General features: G+C 44.2%; 1 protein-coding gene across 2 annotated transcripts in view; it reads left to right on the forward strand.

The window, feature by feature from the left end:
- LOC138511160 (uncharacterized) overlaps positions 1-17,161 on the forward strand; it is a 267,800-nt gene that overhangs the window by 188,266 nt on the left and 62,373 nt on the right. For both annotated transcript variants that reach the window (XM_069626663.1, XM_069626664.1), the window contains exon 4: positions 8,961-9,427. In XM_069626663.1, coding sequence (XP_069482764.1) covers positions 8,961-9,427 — 467 coding nt within the window. The remainder of the gene's footprint in view (positions 1-8,960; positions 9,428-17,161) is intronic.

Here is a 17,161-nt window from a genome sequence, read left to right on the forward strand (position 1 = left end):
TTCATCACCAGTACGCATTTCTCTACTACAAAACTGTCTGGGGGACCCTTGCTCCCTAGTCCTCTAGTTCCAGCCGCACCTAGAGGACTAGGGAGCTAAGCTCCTCCAGATTACATAGAAAGCAAACATAGCTACAGAGAGTCCAATCAGAGAGCAATAGTTTGGGATATCCACTTGGGCTGAAGTTGGTGCCTTTGTTACATCCGATACTCAGCCAAAAAGCCTCATATTATTGGGATAGAGGAGGACTTCCCTTATTCCGAACCAGTGCCAGTGCACTGTTGGGAGAAGAAGTACATTTGAGAGACGAAGTACAGTTTTTAAGAGACAGCTCCCGCTACCCGTTGAGGATAGCAAGAGGAAGATAGGCTGGTATTTCCAAAGCCAGGAAGTCAGCATGACAATTGTGTTTAGTAAATCCATGCTAGTGGAAACCTGGATCACTGAGAAACAGGATAAAATGATGCCCATTGTGTATTTGTGTGTAATTTTTGTACACGTTATGTACTTGATGTTCATGTTTTATGCATGAATTTGAGTGTTTTTTGCTATTACTATGTGCAGGTAAAATTAACTGTTTTTGTAATACAATTATGAAATATGATTGATACAGTGATGGTGGATGGGATGTCTATTATTTGTTTAAGACCACCCCTGGGAGATTGATGAGGTTATAACAATTGACACTCACTAATAAACCTCCCTTTGTTTTTGTGCAGCGTATAGTTGTCCCACGAAGTAGGAAGGTGGGTTATCCTTGTGTGGCATTAGCCCAAGTGTGACTGTAGTCATTGAGTCCCATCTGCTGGACAGGTGGCTGCCTTCTTCTTTCTTGCAATACCTGAACGTTCCATCATATGATTTGTCACTATAACCATCTTTGACTATTTCTTTTGGTTTATTGCAAACCGTACACTACACAATCCAAATAATCCAGTTCACATACACACATAATCAACAACTATACAAAATTTAAAAAGAAAACATTAAAATTACAGCCCAAAAAAGGATTTTATTTTCTAAACACAAGTTAATTCCTCTAAACTGATATGCTTTAAAAATTGCATGAGAGCGTAGGTCATTTTCAGAGAGTTCCCTGACAAAAGCCGAACCCAAAACACATCAATAAAGAAGGCTGAAGGATCATGGACTATAGTTTTAAAACACATGGAGCATTCTACCCCCAATGCCACACATTCTATGGCTAAGTGCCACTGGTTGAGTTCCTGCCCGCCGAACCTGCATAAAGCATTGACCTGTGGCAATTTAGCTCTAATGCATTGCTGGAGTTTTGTGTTCAGCAAATTTAAGCAAAATCACAGCATTAACCTTCTTAAATACAGTGACGGGGATTGGGTTAGATAGGTACACTTTTGTCTTTTTTTTTGGCTTCATTATGTATTTGTTCGCAACAGCATTGCAGGTCATACATTTGTTGGATTCCCCTACCTGGATACAAATCACACACACTCCTTTGGCTCGCTGCTCCCCAAGACATGGGTCCATTAAAGTCTTGTTCTTTCTGATTTTGAAAATGGTTTCCCCAGCCTTCATAGACAGTGTTTGTGGTTCTGTCACGCTTTTGATATGGGGCTGCATGCCCGCTCCATGCTTTCAGACTTTCACCCTCACAGTGACTTCTCCAGCCCTGATAGTCGATATTAGATTATCTGGGCCTTGTGCTCCTCTCGGTTTCCGTGGGTTTCATACCAGAAATGGTATTGGCAGTCTCTGACCCCACAACTTGTCGCCTGGCCGCCTCACGGTGGGAGCGTTTGCCTCCCTGTTTGTGTTCATCCTGCTTGGACCTGCTCTCACTATGTGGAGCTTCAGCGTCCCAGCATGTTTCTAGTTTCGGCGTTGGTTGCTGGCACCCAGCCCTTCACTGAGTGTTAGTGGGCGTGCCACCAGGAAAGACGGTTTGCTTCCCGTTGAGGCTACTTTCCTGTCGGAGACTATCGCTTGGTCAGCATACATGTTGCATTTCCTCCAGCTAGCGGGCTTCGCTCCTGCTACAGCACTGCTAGCTCTGTGCTTGTTCGGAGCTCTGTCCCTCCAGGATGTGTTTCTAGTGTCTCGCCTCTGCGTACTGTGGCTTCCCCAGTCTCTCTCCATTCACAGTTTTCATTCTGTATGCTTACTTCATTATGATCAAAAAAGGTCTGTCCTTTTTCACTTACAGCAGCCGTCAGATGATAGTCAGCATTACCTGAAGCCAATCGGGGTCCCATATATGCAGGCAATGTACTTTTCAGGGAGGTCTTCATTGGTCTCCGATGTCCTTCTTCCCTACAGGGGAGACACTCCCAGCGAGGACCCACTTGCCCAAACCCCAAGGAAGGGTCTGGTGGAACAGACCCACCTCCCAAGACTCACAGGGGGTGGCTCCTCTATGGGGAGAAGGGATGAATTGTCCAAATTATTTTAGACAGGTGTTGGTGTTTCTTATATTTTGTAAAGGCATTTGTAATAGCATCAGATCTTTTCCCCCATTTCATCTGATAAAAAAGTACATAATGTGAATAATGCAGTTGTGGATGGTGTTCCACATGGACACCAATGTTGTATTGTATTTGTGTGTTCACATAGTTTTATTACCTTACATTGTCCATGACTTGCACACCTGTGTTGTTAATAAATAAGTATAGATTTGATACACAATTGTGGTAAAGCAGTGAAGGGAAATATATGAACTGTACTTTACACCACATCTAAGCCTAATTGCAGCAGAAGGTTAAGGTGGGGACAAAGAGAAGAGAGTGAAATTCAGACCCAGTCGTGGTGTGGTGTTTTTGATGCAGTTACCCCGCTGAAGCTGTGAACCTGTTAGTTTCACACAATGGGTTTCCACCATGGGCCTGCATCCGCAGTTTCACACCATGTAAATTGTATAAAACAGTGGTCAGACCAAGGACATGGTGACACTTGAAGATCCCTGGAGTCAAACTTCAAGGTGGAAACCCAATCTAGGGTGTGCCCCAAACTATGGGTGGGTACCGTCTTCTTTTGATCAAAGCCTACGTCAGACAGAGCTACCTGCAGATCAGTAGCCATTTTGTCTTCATCATGCCCCAACCAGCAATTAAAATCACCTAACAGTACAAAGTTGGTGTTAGGTTTCAAGCAGTAGAGAAGGAAATTTGATAGGGCCATGATAAAATCCTCAGTCATAGATGGAGGCCTATATAACAAAAGAACATTGACAGTTGCTTCAGCATTCGGCTGATCTTGATATAAATAGACTCAATCCCGTCCATGAAGTGACCATTAACTTCCCAGATAGACAAGGATGATCTAAAAATAAATGCTCCCCTCCCCCTCTGCCATCCCTTCTATCTTCCGGGATGGCTAGATTTAGGGAAGGACCTCAGCTCTATTACCCCAGCTTTCAGTGATGGCGCACACATCCATTTTTATTATGAACAATGAATTTCGCAACCTCAATAGCATGTTTCACCAAGGATCTGGTGTTTAACAGTAGATTCAATGTTTACGCCTTGGGGGGCGGGGGCGCTCCACTCCCTCCACATCTTGATTAGTAATCTCTGGAGCCATTAATAGCTCATCCTGAATGGGACTATCGCCTGCTCCTACCGACAGGACCTCTTGATTAGATTTCAGTGTTGGGGAACTATTTAAGGAGGCAGCTGCTCCCAGAGTAACTTGCTGATCAACCAAGATCCTGTCAAGTTACTTAGGAGTAATTTTCCTTGGCGACGTAAAGTCGCCTTGAGATGCAATACCTTCGAGGTCTTGTGATGCTATAGTAGCTGGCCCCACAGTGCAACTGGTAGTGCTGTGTAAGTGCTGACTCACCGTAGACCGTAGATCGGCCCTCTCATCACTATGTGCAAATATGTTTCTGGCCGCTGCAATAGCTGCTAAAACTTCTGCAATGCCCATTATGTAAACAGAATACGCACAGAGAGAAAGCCAACAGTTCCTGCCTTCCTGTCCTGCACGGACTGGCACAGACCGGCAGGGCTTATTTGCGCCTGCGCATTCACGCCCGGATTGCGATTTTAAGGTTCAGTGGACCACAAGACCAATGGGAACTGTAATTCCAATGAATGACGGTGTGCGTGAAGAGTAAGAAACTCCGTTTCAAATCGCCACCAAATAGATATAGTAAATTAGCACATGTCAAGCCAAGTAAAGCGCCTAGATGCCTGTGGGTTTTGTACGCTGATATAAATGTTAAAATAAAATAAATAAATAATAAAATACAGTGGTGCATGGCATGTGGAAAGAATTGTGCTCAGAAGAAAATGTCTATGAGTTCCTGATGAACCATTCTGCTTTGACCTCATCCCGGGCACTGCGTGCAACTGCCTCAGCCCCAGGCAGTGTATCCGCCTGCTGTCATGTACAGATCAGGGGGTAGAGGAACATTCCTCACCAGGCACATATTATGCAGCATGACACAGACCAGCACAATTTTGCCAAACTGTTCTGGCTTATACATGTATGCCCCTCCAGTATGATCCAGGCAGCAGAACCTGGTCCTGCTGTGTGCGTCATTGTAGGCCACCACCAGTGGCGTATGTGGATCCCACACAGGTGTCGTGAGCCATGGCAGCTGCGGGTATCCAAAGTCACCTGCAAGGAGAAAGGCAAAGGTGTCAGTCCAAGTGCATTGTGTATGAGTTGCCATGGGTTGTGTATGGGCACTACATCATGTCCATGGACATTCTGTGCATGTTAGAAGCTTCATTGCACCACATGTCTTGCTATCACTGTATGGGCAAGTTGTATCGAGCAGTATTTGCATTGTTGTGTTACCCCATGCACCCAGCTCACTTTCAACAGTTTTAATTTCCAGGCTCTATGGTTGTCATAGCAAGATGTCATGGTGCCTGTTTTGGGCATCTATGTTGCTTTCATGCATGTGCCCTGGGTTTCTGGTGTCTGCGTCTCTTACATGATGGAGTAATGTACATGAGTACGTGGCCAAGGAACTGCCAGTGTTAGTGGTCTTTGGTTCTATGTCCCACTTTCTGATACAATGATTACGGATCTATCATGTTGCTTTGTGGTACCTGTATTCATGCTCGTGTGTTGGTAGCCCGTTGTGTCAATGTGAATATGCGTATTCATACAGCATTGTCTGTCATGTACTAGTCCTGTGGGTTTGTAGGCAGTCGTTTGTAATTCCGCCTACTGTAATACAGTCAGCGGCATTCCTGCAGACTCATAATTCGGCAGATTGGTAAATGTGGCAGTAATTCCATTACCGCCAATTTTAACATATACCGACGGACTCGTAATGACCTCCATTGTCTTTCTGGAGCATCAATCGATCCAAGGGATAGGTGCCTCAGGAAGGGGGGTTCGCAGGAAAGTGGTTGCTGCAGTATCTCCTTGCCTGTTGCTTTCTTTAATGACAGTTTCTTCTGTCTCTCCATGTGCTTCTAATGCCCTTTCGGTGTCGAATTTGAGGGAGAGACTGACACGTGGTCTCCTGATCCCACCTTTATTGCCACTGTAGAAATTTGGTTGAACTTTTATTTTATAAGTTATGGGGGAGAGCTGCTGACTCAGCATATTTGCCATGCCTCTGCTCGACGTGCCACATCCGTGCTGCTCAGTGCAACATGCCGCTTCACAGACAACGTGATGACCCGGGCGTGGATACAAGCAGGCACGCCCCTACAGGAACCTCCCTATGAGGGAAGTAGAAGGACAGACAACAAAAACCATACCATCTTGAACAGGACTTAAATCCTGATGGCCAGTTGTGTATATGGTATACTCCTAAAAAGAATACAAATCGAACATTAGATGCAAGAACATGAAATCTCCTTTTGCTAGGCATTTCTCACAATCGCTACACACAGTAGCCCAAATAAAGTACATGGTTTTGGAGGTTGCCAAAAAACCATACAGAGGGGGGGATTATCTATCAACCCTCTAACGCAGAGAAAAATATTGGATTGACCTTCTGGACACTCTCAACCCTAGAGGACTCAATGAGGAGTTTTCCCTGAGATGTTTTATTTGAAATGCATGTGACTTATAACTTTACTTTATGTTGACCTTTATTGAATGACAAATACATTTCCTTACTGTATGTGCTCATATTTGCATGTACACTGAATTGGCATCATCCACTAATTGCATTGCATTTGTAACATGTATTAATTACAGTGCAATATCTGTTAAGTATAGGCAAGTCCGGGATCTGTCAACCGGCCCACTGAGTAAATGGTACTCCAAGTACAACAATGCATAACATAATAGGCATCATGAATCTCTTGACATCATTGTCAAGTTCATCGACAGTGATTATGTGTTATATTTATTACGCATTATGTTATTATTTTGGAATGCCGTATACCACATAATACAACTGCATCTGCAGCATAAATAAACCTATAGTGGAATACCTGTGTAGTTTAGAGGAGTCCAGTAATTGTCAACTGACCCGCTGATCAAATGTGAATCCAAGATTAACATCGTAGCACATTAGAGGTATTGTGAACCTCTTTTTACTTAGCACCATTAGTCATTGTGACCACTCTATAATCTCCACAAGCCTCTACAATTGTTATCGGGTTTTATACTTTAGCCTAACCAAGACACTCATCATCAGCATGATATTATATCTTTCTTTATACTTAACACTAATGGCTATTCCTATCATGTTCATGATTAGTATGGTCACACCAAATTAAACCGTGCATAGACCCTATTAGCTCCGTCAGATTCCATCTTAAGATGGCGCCCACACAGAACATCCTCTTCCCATTGCCCTGCATGTTCACACAACACAATGTATAGTTCTTCCTTTATGTTTATTAATTAAGCGTGATCTTTGTTTCAGTCACCTAGATACTGCTCCAGCGTCTTGGAAGGCCTCTTAGGCAACAGTGTAGCCCATCGCAACCTTTGTGAGGAACGCTTCGCCCGCATTTATACATCCGCGGCCGTAGCCTCCCGCTTTTGAAATTTATGTAACTCAGAATGCTAGCATTACTTGTGCCCGCAGCTTTCGAGTTGTCAATTCCGTGAATCCCGGATTACTGACCTTCTGTTCAGCTCCAATATCAGCACTGGGTAAGCACAAGATCCTAGTATTTAAGACCATTATTTCAACTAAGAATGCCGCCTCATGAAATATTATATTACACTACATTATTGTGAACACAATATGACTGTGAACCATGTTACCGTTTCAGGTTCCAGTCTCTATAGTACTGCAAGTAATTACTGCGCCCTGAGGACTTATCCATTGTTGGACATTATCTTCAGCTCGTACAACGTTTAAAAGCACGTAGTCATCCCGGACCCTGTTACACGTCAAGTGAGAGGTATGCCTGGTGCATTGACTCTTGGAGCTCTACAAGCTCACACTTGCCTGTTCATGATTATTATTTCCTAAATATGTTTTTGAGAGTGCATTCAACAGCTGTAGTCTGTTTGGAATACTCTGCTCTAGTAATATTTTACATTTGCATTAAATCACAGAATTGTTCTGTTCACATTTAGGGTGCCGCCCTGGCAACAGGGAGGTTGTCCATCTGGTTGAAGTTTGAGGACCAATACCAAAATATCACGCCTTCCAGGCTGTTACGCATCTTTTTCACGAGTATCATTAAGGTATGTAGGTCTCCACCTTCACTTAATATGCCGTGTTTTGGCATAATACCCGTCCAACTTGATATTAAATATCAGCCTTACGTGGCTAATATGTTTGGGTGAATAGTACCTTCATTATACAGACACACTGATTGTGAGGATTGTTTTTTGGTCACAATGACAATTCCCCCTGTGGGATAGGTGCTTAGTGGATTAAATGTGACCTAGATAACGAATATGAACTTAGCAAACTACCCTGCAATTAATGGCTTTTGCCTTATCTTTAATATATGCTTTTCGAGCACTTAATTTATGATCATTTACTAGTCAGAACTCTGACACGCTTTTTCATTTCTTTACAGTTTACAATTTGTTTGGCTCAAGAAGAAGGGATATGGATCCCGAAAAGCGTCAGCCATTTTTTTCTTGAATTGTAATTGTATATACTGCACATTCTTTGAAAACGTTGTTTAATACCTGACATTTTTTGTTCTTGGTCCCAGCATCACAAGATTCGTTGACAAGGAATGAACCTTAATAATGAATTTTAAGTATATTATATTATTGTTGTAAACTTTGTTTGATTGAACATTTACTTTACCTCATCCCTATGCTCTATAAAGATTTATACTTAACAGTTATTACACGGTATACTAATAGTGTGCAGGGGGCGGGAGGGCTCCTACCTATGGATGCTCTTTTCTCTCATTAAGGATAGGTATTTGTGGTCCTGTGCCAGGGTCACGTTTCTCCCCCGCACCTTAAAAGATGACTTACTTCATTCACATATGTTCCTAACACTTTAAGATACTAGGCGAGTGCATCTACAATCCTTCCTACAGCACGTGACTTTGCATCAGAAATAAAAGGTAAAAAGGTATCAAATACCAGCAGCCTGTTCAGGAGAGGCATGGAAAGTAATGGGGGACACACATTGTCCCCAGAGCACTGCATGTAAGATAGCTTGTGGAGCACAGGGACACGGGCAGATGTCAACAACTGTGTCATTCCTTAATGCCATGCTATCTTCTGTCCTCGTGTGGAGCACTGGTGGGCGCTTGGGTACAAAGGGCACCCGGCAGCACACTACTTAAGGTGCGGGGGCGCTAACAGAGGAAAAGGGAGAGATCCCCTAGCACCCTAAAAAGGTGAACTAGTGTCCCCAGAAGAAAAATACATTCAGGAGGGGGAGGTGAGGCTGAAGAACCTCACTCACCTTCAAAGCCAATAAAAAAAATCCAGAAAATCCAGCAGTAGTACCGGGGGCTCAAAAAGCAAGTCAGGGGGGCGTTTGCAAAAAAATTAATCCCAAACAGAGATGCAAAATAATCTTTCTGGATCCAGTAAAAATTGTGATTAATGTTTTTTTATTCCCTTTTTAGTGAAACAGAAGGAAGATCAGATCATTCAAAAACGTGAAGAGGAGGAGCGGAGGCGTCGGGAGGAGGCTCAGCGATTGCAGAGCGAGGAGGCAAAGCGGAGACAGAAAGAAGCAGATGAAAGAAGGCAAAGAGAAGAGGCTGAGAGAAAGCAGAAAGAAGCAGATGAAAAAAGGCAGAGAGAAGCAGATGAAAAAAGGCAGAGAGAAGCAGATGAAAGAAGGCAGAGAGAAGAGAGAGAGAAACAACAGAGGGAGGAAGAGAAGAGGCAACAGGAGCGTCGCGAGAGGGAGCAAAGAATTGCAGAAGACATTGAGAAAGAGAGACAATCCCTGGAGGAAAGGTTGAAAAAAACCTCAGAGAAGTTAAAAAACAGAAGCAACCAGAGAGGAGTGGACCATTTCCAAGAGCGCTCCCACATCACGCAGTTTTCCGTGGAAGATGACGCTGATGGCATTGAGACAAATGAGGTACAGTACACCCTAAAACACCAAGGGAAACTGTGGGCATCGAAGGCGTCAAGTAGCGGTAGAGGAACCTTTGCATTAGGATAGAGGGGGGAGTTGGGGCACCCAGTAGAGACCTACAAGTGTGAGGGGGACACACAGGTTGGAGCTGGAGAAAATGCAGTCCAACCTCTCAAGCAGCACCTCTTCACCCCTTGATATTTAACAGCCACTACAGCCAGTCGCCAAGGCTGGGCCTATGCCCCTTGGGGCACTTGTGCAGGGTCTCGCAGCATTACACGCATGGGGAAGAAGCAGAGGAGAGCAGCAGTGGTGGCTCGTACCAGCAGCAGCTATCCTATGTACCCCATCATGAAGGCACCCAAAGACCTAAAGTATGTGTGCAGGAAGGGACAAAGCAGGGAGGCAGATGTTGGGGTTTATCATGTGTATGTGGACATTCCATTTAAATGGCTCTGTCACTGCTTCTCCTTACTCTGATTGAAGGGTCTATACCAATACCACAGTTTATTTTAATATTCTATTAATGGAATTGAAAAATAAGAATCTAGGCTGGACTACTGCAAAATCCTCTTCCTAAATCTTCCTGCCTCTACTCTTTGACATTGACAACTTATCCAGAACAGGACTGCAAGACTTGTCCTTGGCCTCAAGCCCCGGGATCGTATTTCTCCAGCTCTGAAATCTCTTTACTGGCTCCTGTGGCTGAAAGGTTCAAGTTCAAGACCCTCTGCATCGTCCAGAAGTCTTTTTGTGGCCCACAACCGATCTACTTCTAACTTTCTCTTCCAAAACATCTTCGTTCTCGAGCTCTCTGCTCATCCACCTCCAAATCTCTGAGGGTCAGACGCTTCTCCGAGCAGAGAATAGGGGGCAGATCTATCTCAATGGCTGGGGCCTCCCTCTGGAACGCTGTCCAGTCATTTGTTCGACATACAAATGGTCGACAGACAAATGGTCGACGCAATTTGGTCAAAAGTCAAATGGTCGAATTTTTTTTTATTTATATATATATTTTTCAGATTTTCGTTTAGGAAAAAAAAGGGTTTTTTTTAGCAGAAAAAAGGGGTTAGGGGGGACACCCCCCTCCCAAAAAAAAGTGAAAGTAAAAAAATAAATTGACCATTTGTCTTTCGACCAAATTGCGTTGATCATTTGTCCTGTCGACCATTTATTTTCGACCAATGACCTGTAACCCTCTGGAACATCATCCCTGCCTCTCAAAATTGAGCACAACCACCTCTGGTTCCGGAAGCAACTGAAGACCTTCCTTTTCACTTCCGCTTTCTCTCTTCCTCTCCCCTGCTGATGCACCCGACTGCTCCGCACACTGGTCACCTGGTCACCCCTGAACTCTGGCCCAGGCTCCTGCATGTCCAGTTGCCCACGCACTGCCTCCGGGCTCCCCAGCACTTACGGGTCTGTATCGGCACCCCTAAGGCCCTTTTGCTCAGTACTTACGAGCCAACCGGTCTCTGCACTTTTGAGTTAACTGCACTTCCCCTTTCCCCTCCCCCTGGCAATTCTCCCCTTCCCTCTTCCCTGCACTTGTGCAAACTGAATGAAACAACGCCTAGTAAGATCGTTATTTTGTCCTCCCTTTGTTTCCCCCTCCTTGTCTTGTCAAGCCAAGAAACACTTGTATACAGGCGCTTTATAATTGCAACCTCATATCATATCCCCAATGTGTGCAGTTACAAATGACTCAGCATCTGAAGGCAATGGATACAAATGCTCCCATTACAATTGAGGCTTTCCCCAAACATCTGAAGGAAATGTATACAATTGCTCCCATTACAAGTAAGTCTTGCCCCAAACACCTGTAGGAAACGTGTACAATCGCTCCCATTACAAGTGAGGCATGCCCCAAACATCTGAAGGAAATGTTTACAATCGCTCCCATTACAGGTGAGGCTTGCCCCAAACATCTGAAGGCAATGTATACAATCGACCCCATTATGGATACAAATGCTCCCATTACAAGTGAGGCTTGCCCCAAACATCTAAAAGCAATGTATACAATCAATCCCATTACATGTGAGGCTTGCCTCAAACATCTGAAAGCAATGTATACAATCGCTCCCATTACAAGAGGGGCTTGCCCCAAACATCTGAAGGCAACGTATACAATCGCTCTCATTACAAGTGAAGCTTGCCCCAAACACCTAAATGAAACATATACAATCGCTCCCATTACAAGTGAGACTTGCCCCACACATCTGAAAGCAACGTATACAATCGCTCCCATTACAAGTGAGACTTGCCCCAAACATCTGAAAGCAACGTATACAATCGCTCCCATTACAAGTGAGGCTTGCTCTAAACATCTGAAAGCAACGTATACAATAGCTCCCATTACAAGTAAGTCTTGCCCCAAACACCTGTAGGAAACGTATACAATCGCTCCCATTACAAGTGAGGCATGCCCCAAACATCTGAAGGCAACATTTACAATCACTCCCATTACAGGTGAGACTTGCCCCAAACATCTGAAGGGAACGTTTACAATCGCTCCCATTACAAGTGAGGCTTGCCCCAAACATCTGAAGACAACGTTTACAATTGCTCCCATTACAAGTGAGGCTTGCCCCAAACATCTGAAGGCAACGTATATAATCGATCCCATTACATGTGAGGCTTGCCTCAAACATCTGAAAGCAATGTATACAATCGCTCATATTACAAGAGGGGCTTGCCCCAAACATCTGAAGGCAATCGATACAATTGCTCCAATACAAATGAGGCTTGCCCCAAATATCTGAAGGCAACGTATACAATCGCTCTCATTATAAGTGAGGCTTGCCCCAAACACCTAAAGGAAACATATACAATCGCTCCCATTACAAGTGAGACTTGCCCCACGCATCAGAAAGCAACGTATACAATCGCTCCAATTACAAGTGGGACTTGCCCCAAACATCTGAAAGCAACATATACAATCACTCCCATTACAAGTGAGGCTTGCTCCAAACATCTGAAAGCAACGTATACAATAGCTCCCATTACAAGTAAGTCTTGCCCCAAACACCTGTAGGAAACACGTACAATCGCTCCCATTACAAGTGAGGCATGCCCCAAACATCTGAAGGCAACGTTTACAATCACTCCCATTACAGGTGAGGCTTGCCCCAAACATCTGAAGACAAAGTTTACAAATCACTCCCATTACAAGTGAGGCTTGCCCCAAACATCTGAAGGCAACGTTTACAATCGCTCCCATTACAAGTGAGGCTTGCCCCAAACTTCTGAAGGTAACGTATACAATCGATCCCATTACATGTGAGGCTTGCCTCAATAATCTGTAAGCAATGTATACAATCGCTCCTATTACAAGAGGGGCTTGCCCCAAACATCTGAAGGCAATGGATACAATTGCTCCCATTACAAGTGAGGCTTGCCCCAATTATCTGAAGGCAATGGATACAATCGCTTCCATTACAAGTAAGGCTTGCCCAATATATCTGAAGGCAATGTATACAATCGCTCTCATTACAAGTGAGGCTTGCCCCAAACACCTAAAGGAAACATATACAATTGCTCCCATTACAAGTGAGACTTGCCCCAAACATCTGAAAGCAATGTATACAATCAATCCCATTACATGTGAGGCTTGCCTCAAACATCTGAAAGCAATGTATACAATCGCTCCCATTACAAGAGGGGCTTGCCCCAAACATCTGAAGGCAACGTATACAATCGCTCTCATTACAAGTGAAGCTTGCCCCAAACACCTAAATGAAACATATACAATCGCTCCCATTACAAGTGAGACTTGCCCCACACATCTGAAAGCAACGTATACAATCGCTCCCATTACAAGTGAGACTTGCCCCAAACATCTGAAAGCAACGTATAAAATCGCTCCCATTACAAGTGAGGCTTGCTCTAAACATCTCAAAGCAACGTATACAATAGCTCCCATTACAAGTAAGTCTTGCCCCAAACACCTGTAGGAAACGTATACAATCGCTCCCATTACAAGTGAGGCATGCCCCAAACATCGGAAGGCAACATTTACAATCACTCCCATTACAGGTGAGGCTTGCCCCAAACATCTGAAGGGAACGTTTACAATCGCTCCCATTATAAGTGAGGCTTGCCCCAAACATCTGAAGACAAAGTTTACAATTGCTCCCATTACAAGTGAGGCTTGCCCCAAACATCTGAAGGCAACGTATATAATCGATCCCATTACATGTGAGGCTTGCCTCAAACATCTGAAAGCAATGTATACAATCGCTCATATTACAAGAGGGGCTTGCCCCAAACATCTGAAGGCAATCGATACAATTGCTCCAATACAAATGAGGCTTGCCCCAAATATCTGAAGGTAACGTATACAATCGCTCTCATTATAAGTGAGGCTTGCCCCAAACACCTAAAGGAAACATATACAATCGCTCCCATTACAAGTGAGACTTGCCCCACGCATCAGAAAGCAACGTATACAATCGCTCCAATTACAAGTGGGACTTGCCCCAAACATCTGAAAGCAACATATACAATCACTCCCATTACAAGTGAGGCTTGCTCCAAACATCTGAAAGCAACGTATACAATAGCTCCCATTACAAGTAAGTCTTGCCCCAAACACCTGTAGGAAACACGTACAATCGCTCCCATTACAAGTGAGGCATGCCCCAAACATCTGAAGGCAACGTTTACAATCACTCCCATTACAGGTGAGGCTTGCCCCAAACATCTGAAGACAAAGTTTACAAATCACTCCCATTACAAGTGAGGCTTGCCCCAAACATCTGAAGGCAATGTTTACAATCGCTCCCATTACAAGTGAGGCTTGCCCCAAACTTCTGAAGGTAACGTATACAATCGATCCCATTACATGTGAGGCTTGCCTCAATAATCTGTAAGCAATGTATACAATCGCTCCTACTACAAGAGGGGCTTGCCCCAAACATCTGAAGGCAATGGATACAATTGCTCCCATTACAAGTGAGGCTTGCCCCAATTATCTGAAGGCAATGGATACAATCGCTTCCATTACAAGTAAGGCTTGCCCAATATATCTGAAGGCAATGTATACAATCGCTCTCATTACAAGTGAGGCTTGCCCCAAACACCTAAAGGAAACATATACAATTGCTCCCATTACAAGTGAGACTTGCCCCAAACATCTGAAAGCAATGTATACAATCAACCCCATTACATGTGAGGCTTGCCTCAAACATCTGAAAGCAATGTATACAATCGCTCCCATTACAAGAGGGGCTTGCCCCAAACATCTGAAGGCAACGTATACAATCGCTCTCATTACAAGTGAGGCTTGCCCCAAACACCTAAATGAAACATATACAATCGCTCCCATTACAAGTGAGACTTGCCCCACACATCTGAAAGCAACGTATACAATCGCTCCCATTACAAGTGAGACTTGCCCCAAACATCTGAAAGCAACGTATACAATCGCTCCCATTACAAGTGAGGCTTGCTCTAAACATCTGAAAGCAACGTATACAATAGCTCCCATTACAAGTAAGTCTTGCCCCAAACACCTGTAGGAAACGTGTACAATCGCTCCCATTACAAGTGAGGCATGCCCCAAACATCTGAAGGCAACGTTTACAATCACTCCCATTACAGGTGAGGCTTGCCCCAAACATCTGAAGGCAACGTTTACAATCGCTCCCATTACAAGTGAGGCTTGCCCCAAACATCTGAAGACAACGTTTACAATTGCTCCCATTACAAGTGAGGCTTGCCCCAAACATCTGAAGGCAACGTATATAATCGATCCCATTACATGTGAGGCTTGCCTCAAACATCTGAAAGCAATGTATACAATCGCTCATATTACAAGAGGGGCTTGCCCCAAACATCTGAAGGCAATCGATACAATTGCTCCAATACAAATGAGGCTTGCCCCAAATATCTGAAGGCAACGTATACAATCGCTCTCATTACAAGTGAGGCTTGCCCCAAACACCTAAAGGAAACATATACAATCGCTCCCATTACAAGTGAGACTTGCCCCACGCATCAGAAAGCAACGTATACAATCGCTCCAATTACAAGTGGGACTTGCCCCAAACATCTGAAAGCAACATATACAATCACTCCCATTACAAGTGAGGCTTGCTCCAAACATCTGAAAGCAACGTATACAATAGCTCCCTTTACAAGTAAGTCTTGCCCCAAACACCTGTAGGAAACACGTACAATCGCTCCCATTACAAGTGAGGCATGCCCCAAACATCTGAAGGCAACGTTTACAATCACTCCCATTACAGGTGAGGCTTGCCCCAAACATCTGAAGACAAAGTTTACAAATCACTCCCATTACAAGTGAGGCTTGCCCCAAACATCTGAAGGCAACGTTTACAATCGCTCCCATTACAAGTGAGGCTTGCCCCAAACTTCTGAAGGTAACGTATACAATCGATCCCATTACATGTGAGGCTTGCCTCAATAATCTGTAAGCAATGTATACAATCACTCCTATTACAAGAGGGGCTTGCCCCAAACATCTGAAGGCAATGGATACAATTGCTCCCATTACAAGTGAGGCTTGCCCCAATTATCTGAAGGCAATGGATACAATCGCTCCCATTACAAGTAAGGCCTGCCCAATATATCTGAAGGCAATGTATACAATCGCTCTCATTACAAGTGAGGCTTGCCCCAAACACCTAAAGGAAACATATACAATTGCTCCCATTACAAGTGAGACTTGCCCCACGCATCTGAAAGCAACATATACAATCGCTCCAATTACAAGTGGGACTTGCCCCAAACATCTGAAAGCAACGTATACAATCGCTCCCATTACAAGTGAGGCTTGCTCCAAACATCTGAAAGCAACGTTCACAAATCACTCCCATTACAAGTGAGGCTTGCCCCAAACATCTGAAGGAAATGTATACAATTTCTCCCATTACAAGTAAGTCTTGCCCCAAACACCTGTAGGAAACATGTACAATCGCTCCCATTACAAGTGAGGCATGCCCCAAACATCTGAAGGCAACGTTTACAATCACTCCCATTACAGGTGAGGCTTGCCCCAAACATCTGAAGGCAACGTTCACAAATCACTCCCATTACAAGTGAGGCTTGCCCCAAACATCTGAAGGAAATGTATACAATTGCTCCCATTACAAGTAAGTCTTGCCCCAAACACCTGTAGGAAACGTGTACAATCGCTCCCATTACAAGTGAGGCATGCCCCAAACATCTGAAGGAAATGTTTACAATCGCTCCCATTACAGGTGAGGCTTGCCCCAAACATCTGAAGGCAATGTATACAATCGACCCCATTATGGATACAAATGCTCCCATTACAAGTGAGGCTTGCCCCAAACATCTGAAAGCAATGTATACAATCGCTCCCATTACAAGTAAGTCTTGCCCCAAACACCTGTAGGAAACCCCCATTACGCTCCCATTACAAGTGAGGCATGCCCTAAACATCTGAAGGCAACGTTTACAATCGCTTCCATTACAAGTGTGGCTTGCCCCAAACATCTGAAGGCAATGTATACAATCGACCCCATTACATGTGAGGCTTGCCTCAAACATCTGAAAGCAATGTATACAATCGCTCCCATTACAAGAGGGGCTTGCCCCAAACATCTGAAGGCAATGTATACAATCGCTCTCATTACAAGTGAGGCTTGCCCCAAACACCTAAATGAAACATATAAAATCGCTCCCATTACAGGTGAGACTTGCCCCACACATCTGATGGATACAATCGCTCCCATTACAAGTGAGACCTGCCCC

Source organism: Ambystoma mexicanum, chromosome 6p (assembly GCF_040938575.1).
Source record: "Ambystoma mexicanum isolate Mex_15411 chromosome 6p, UKY_AmexF1_1, whole genome shotgun sequence".
In the NCBI taxonomy this organism is placed as follows: Eukaryota; Metazoa; Chordata; class Amphibia; order Caudata; family Ambystomatidae; genus Ambystoma; species Ambystoma mexicanum.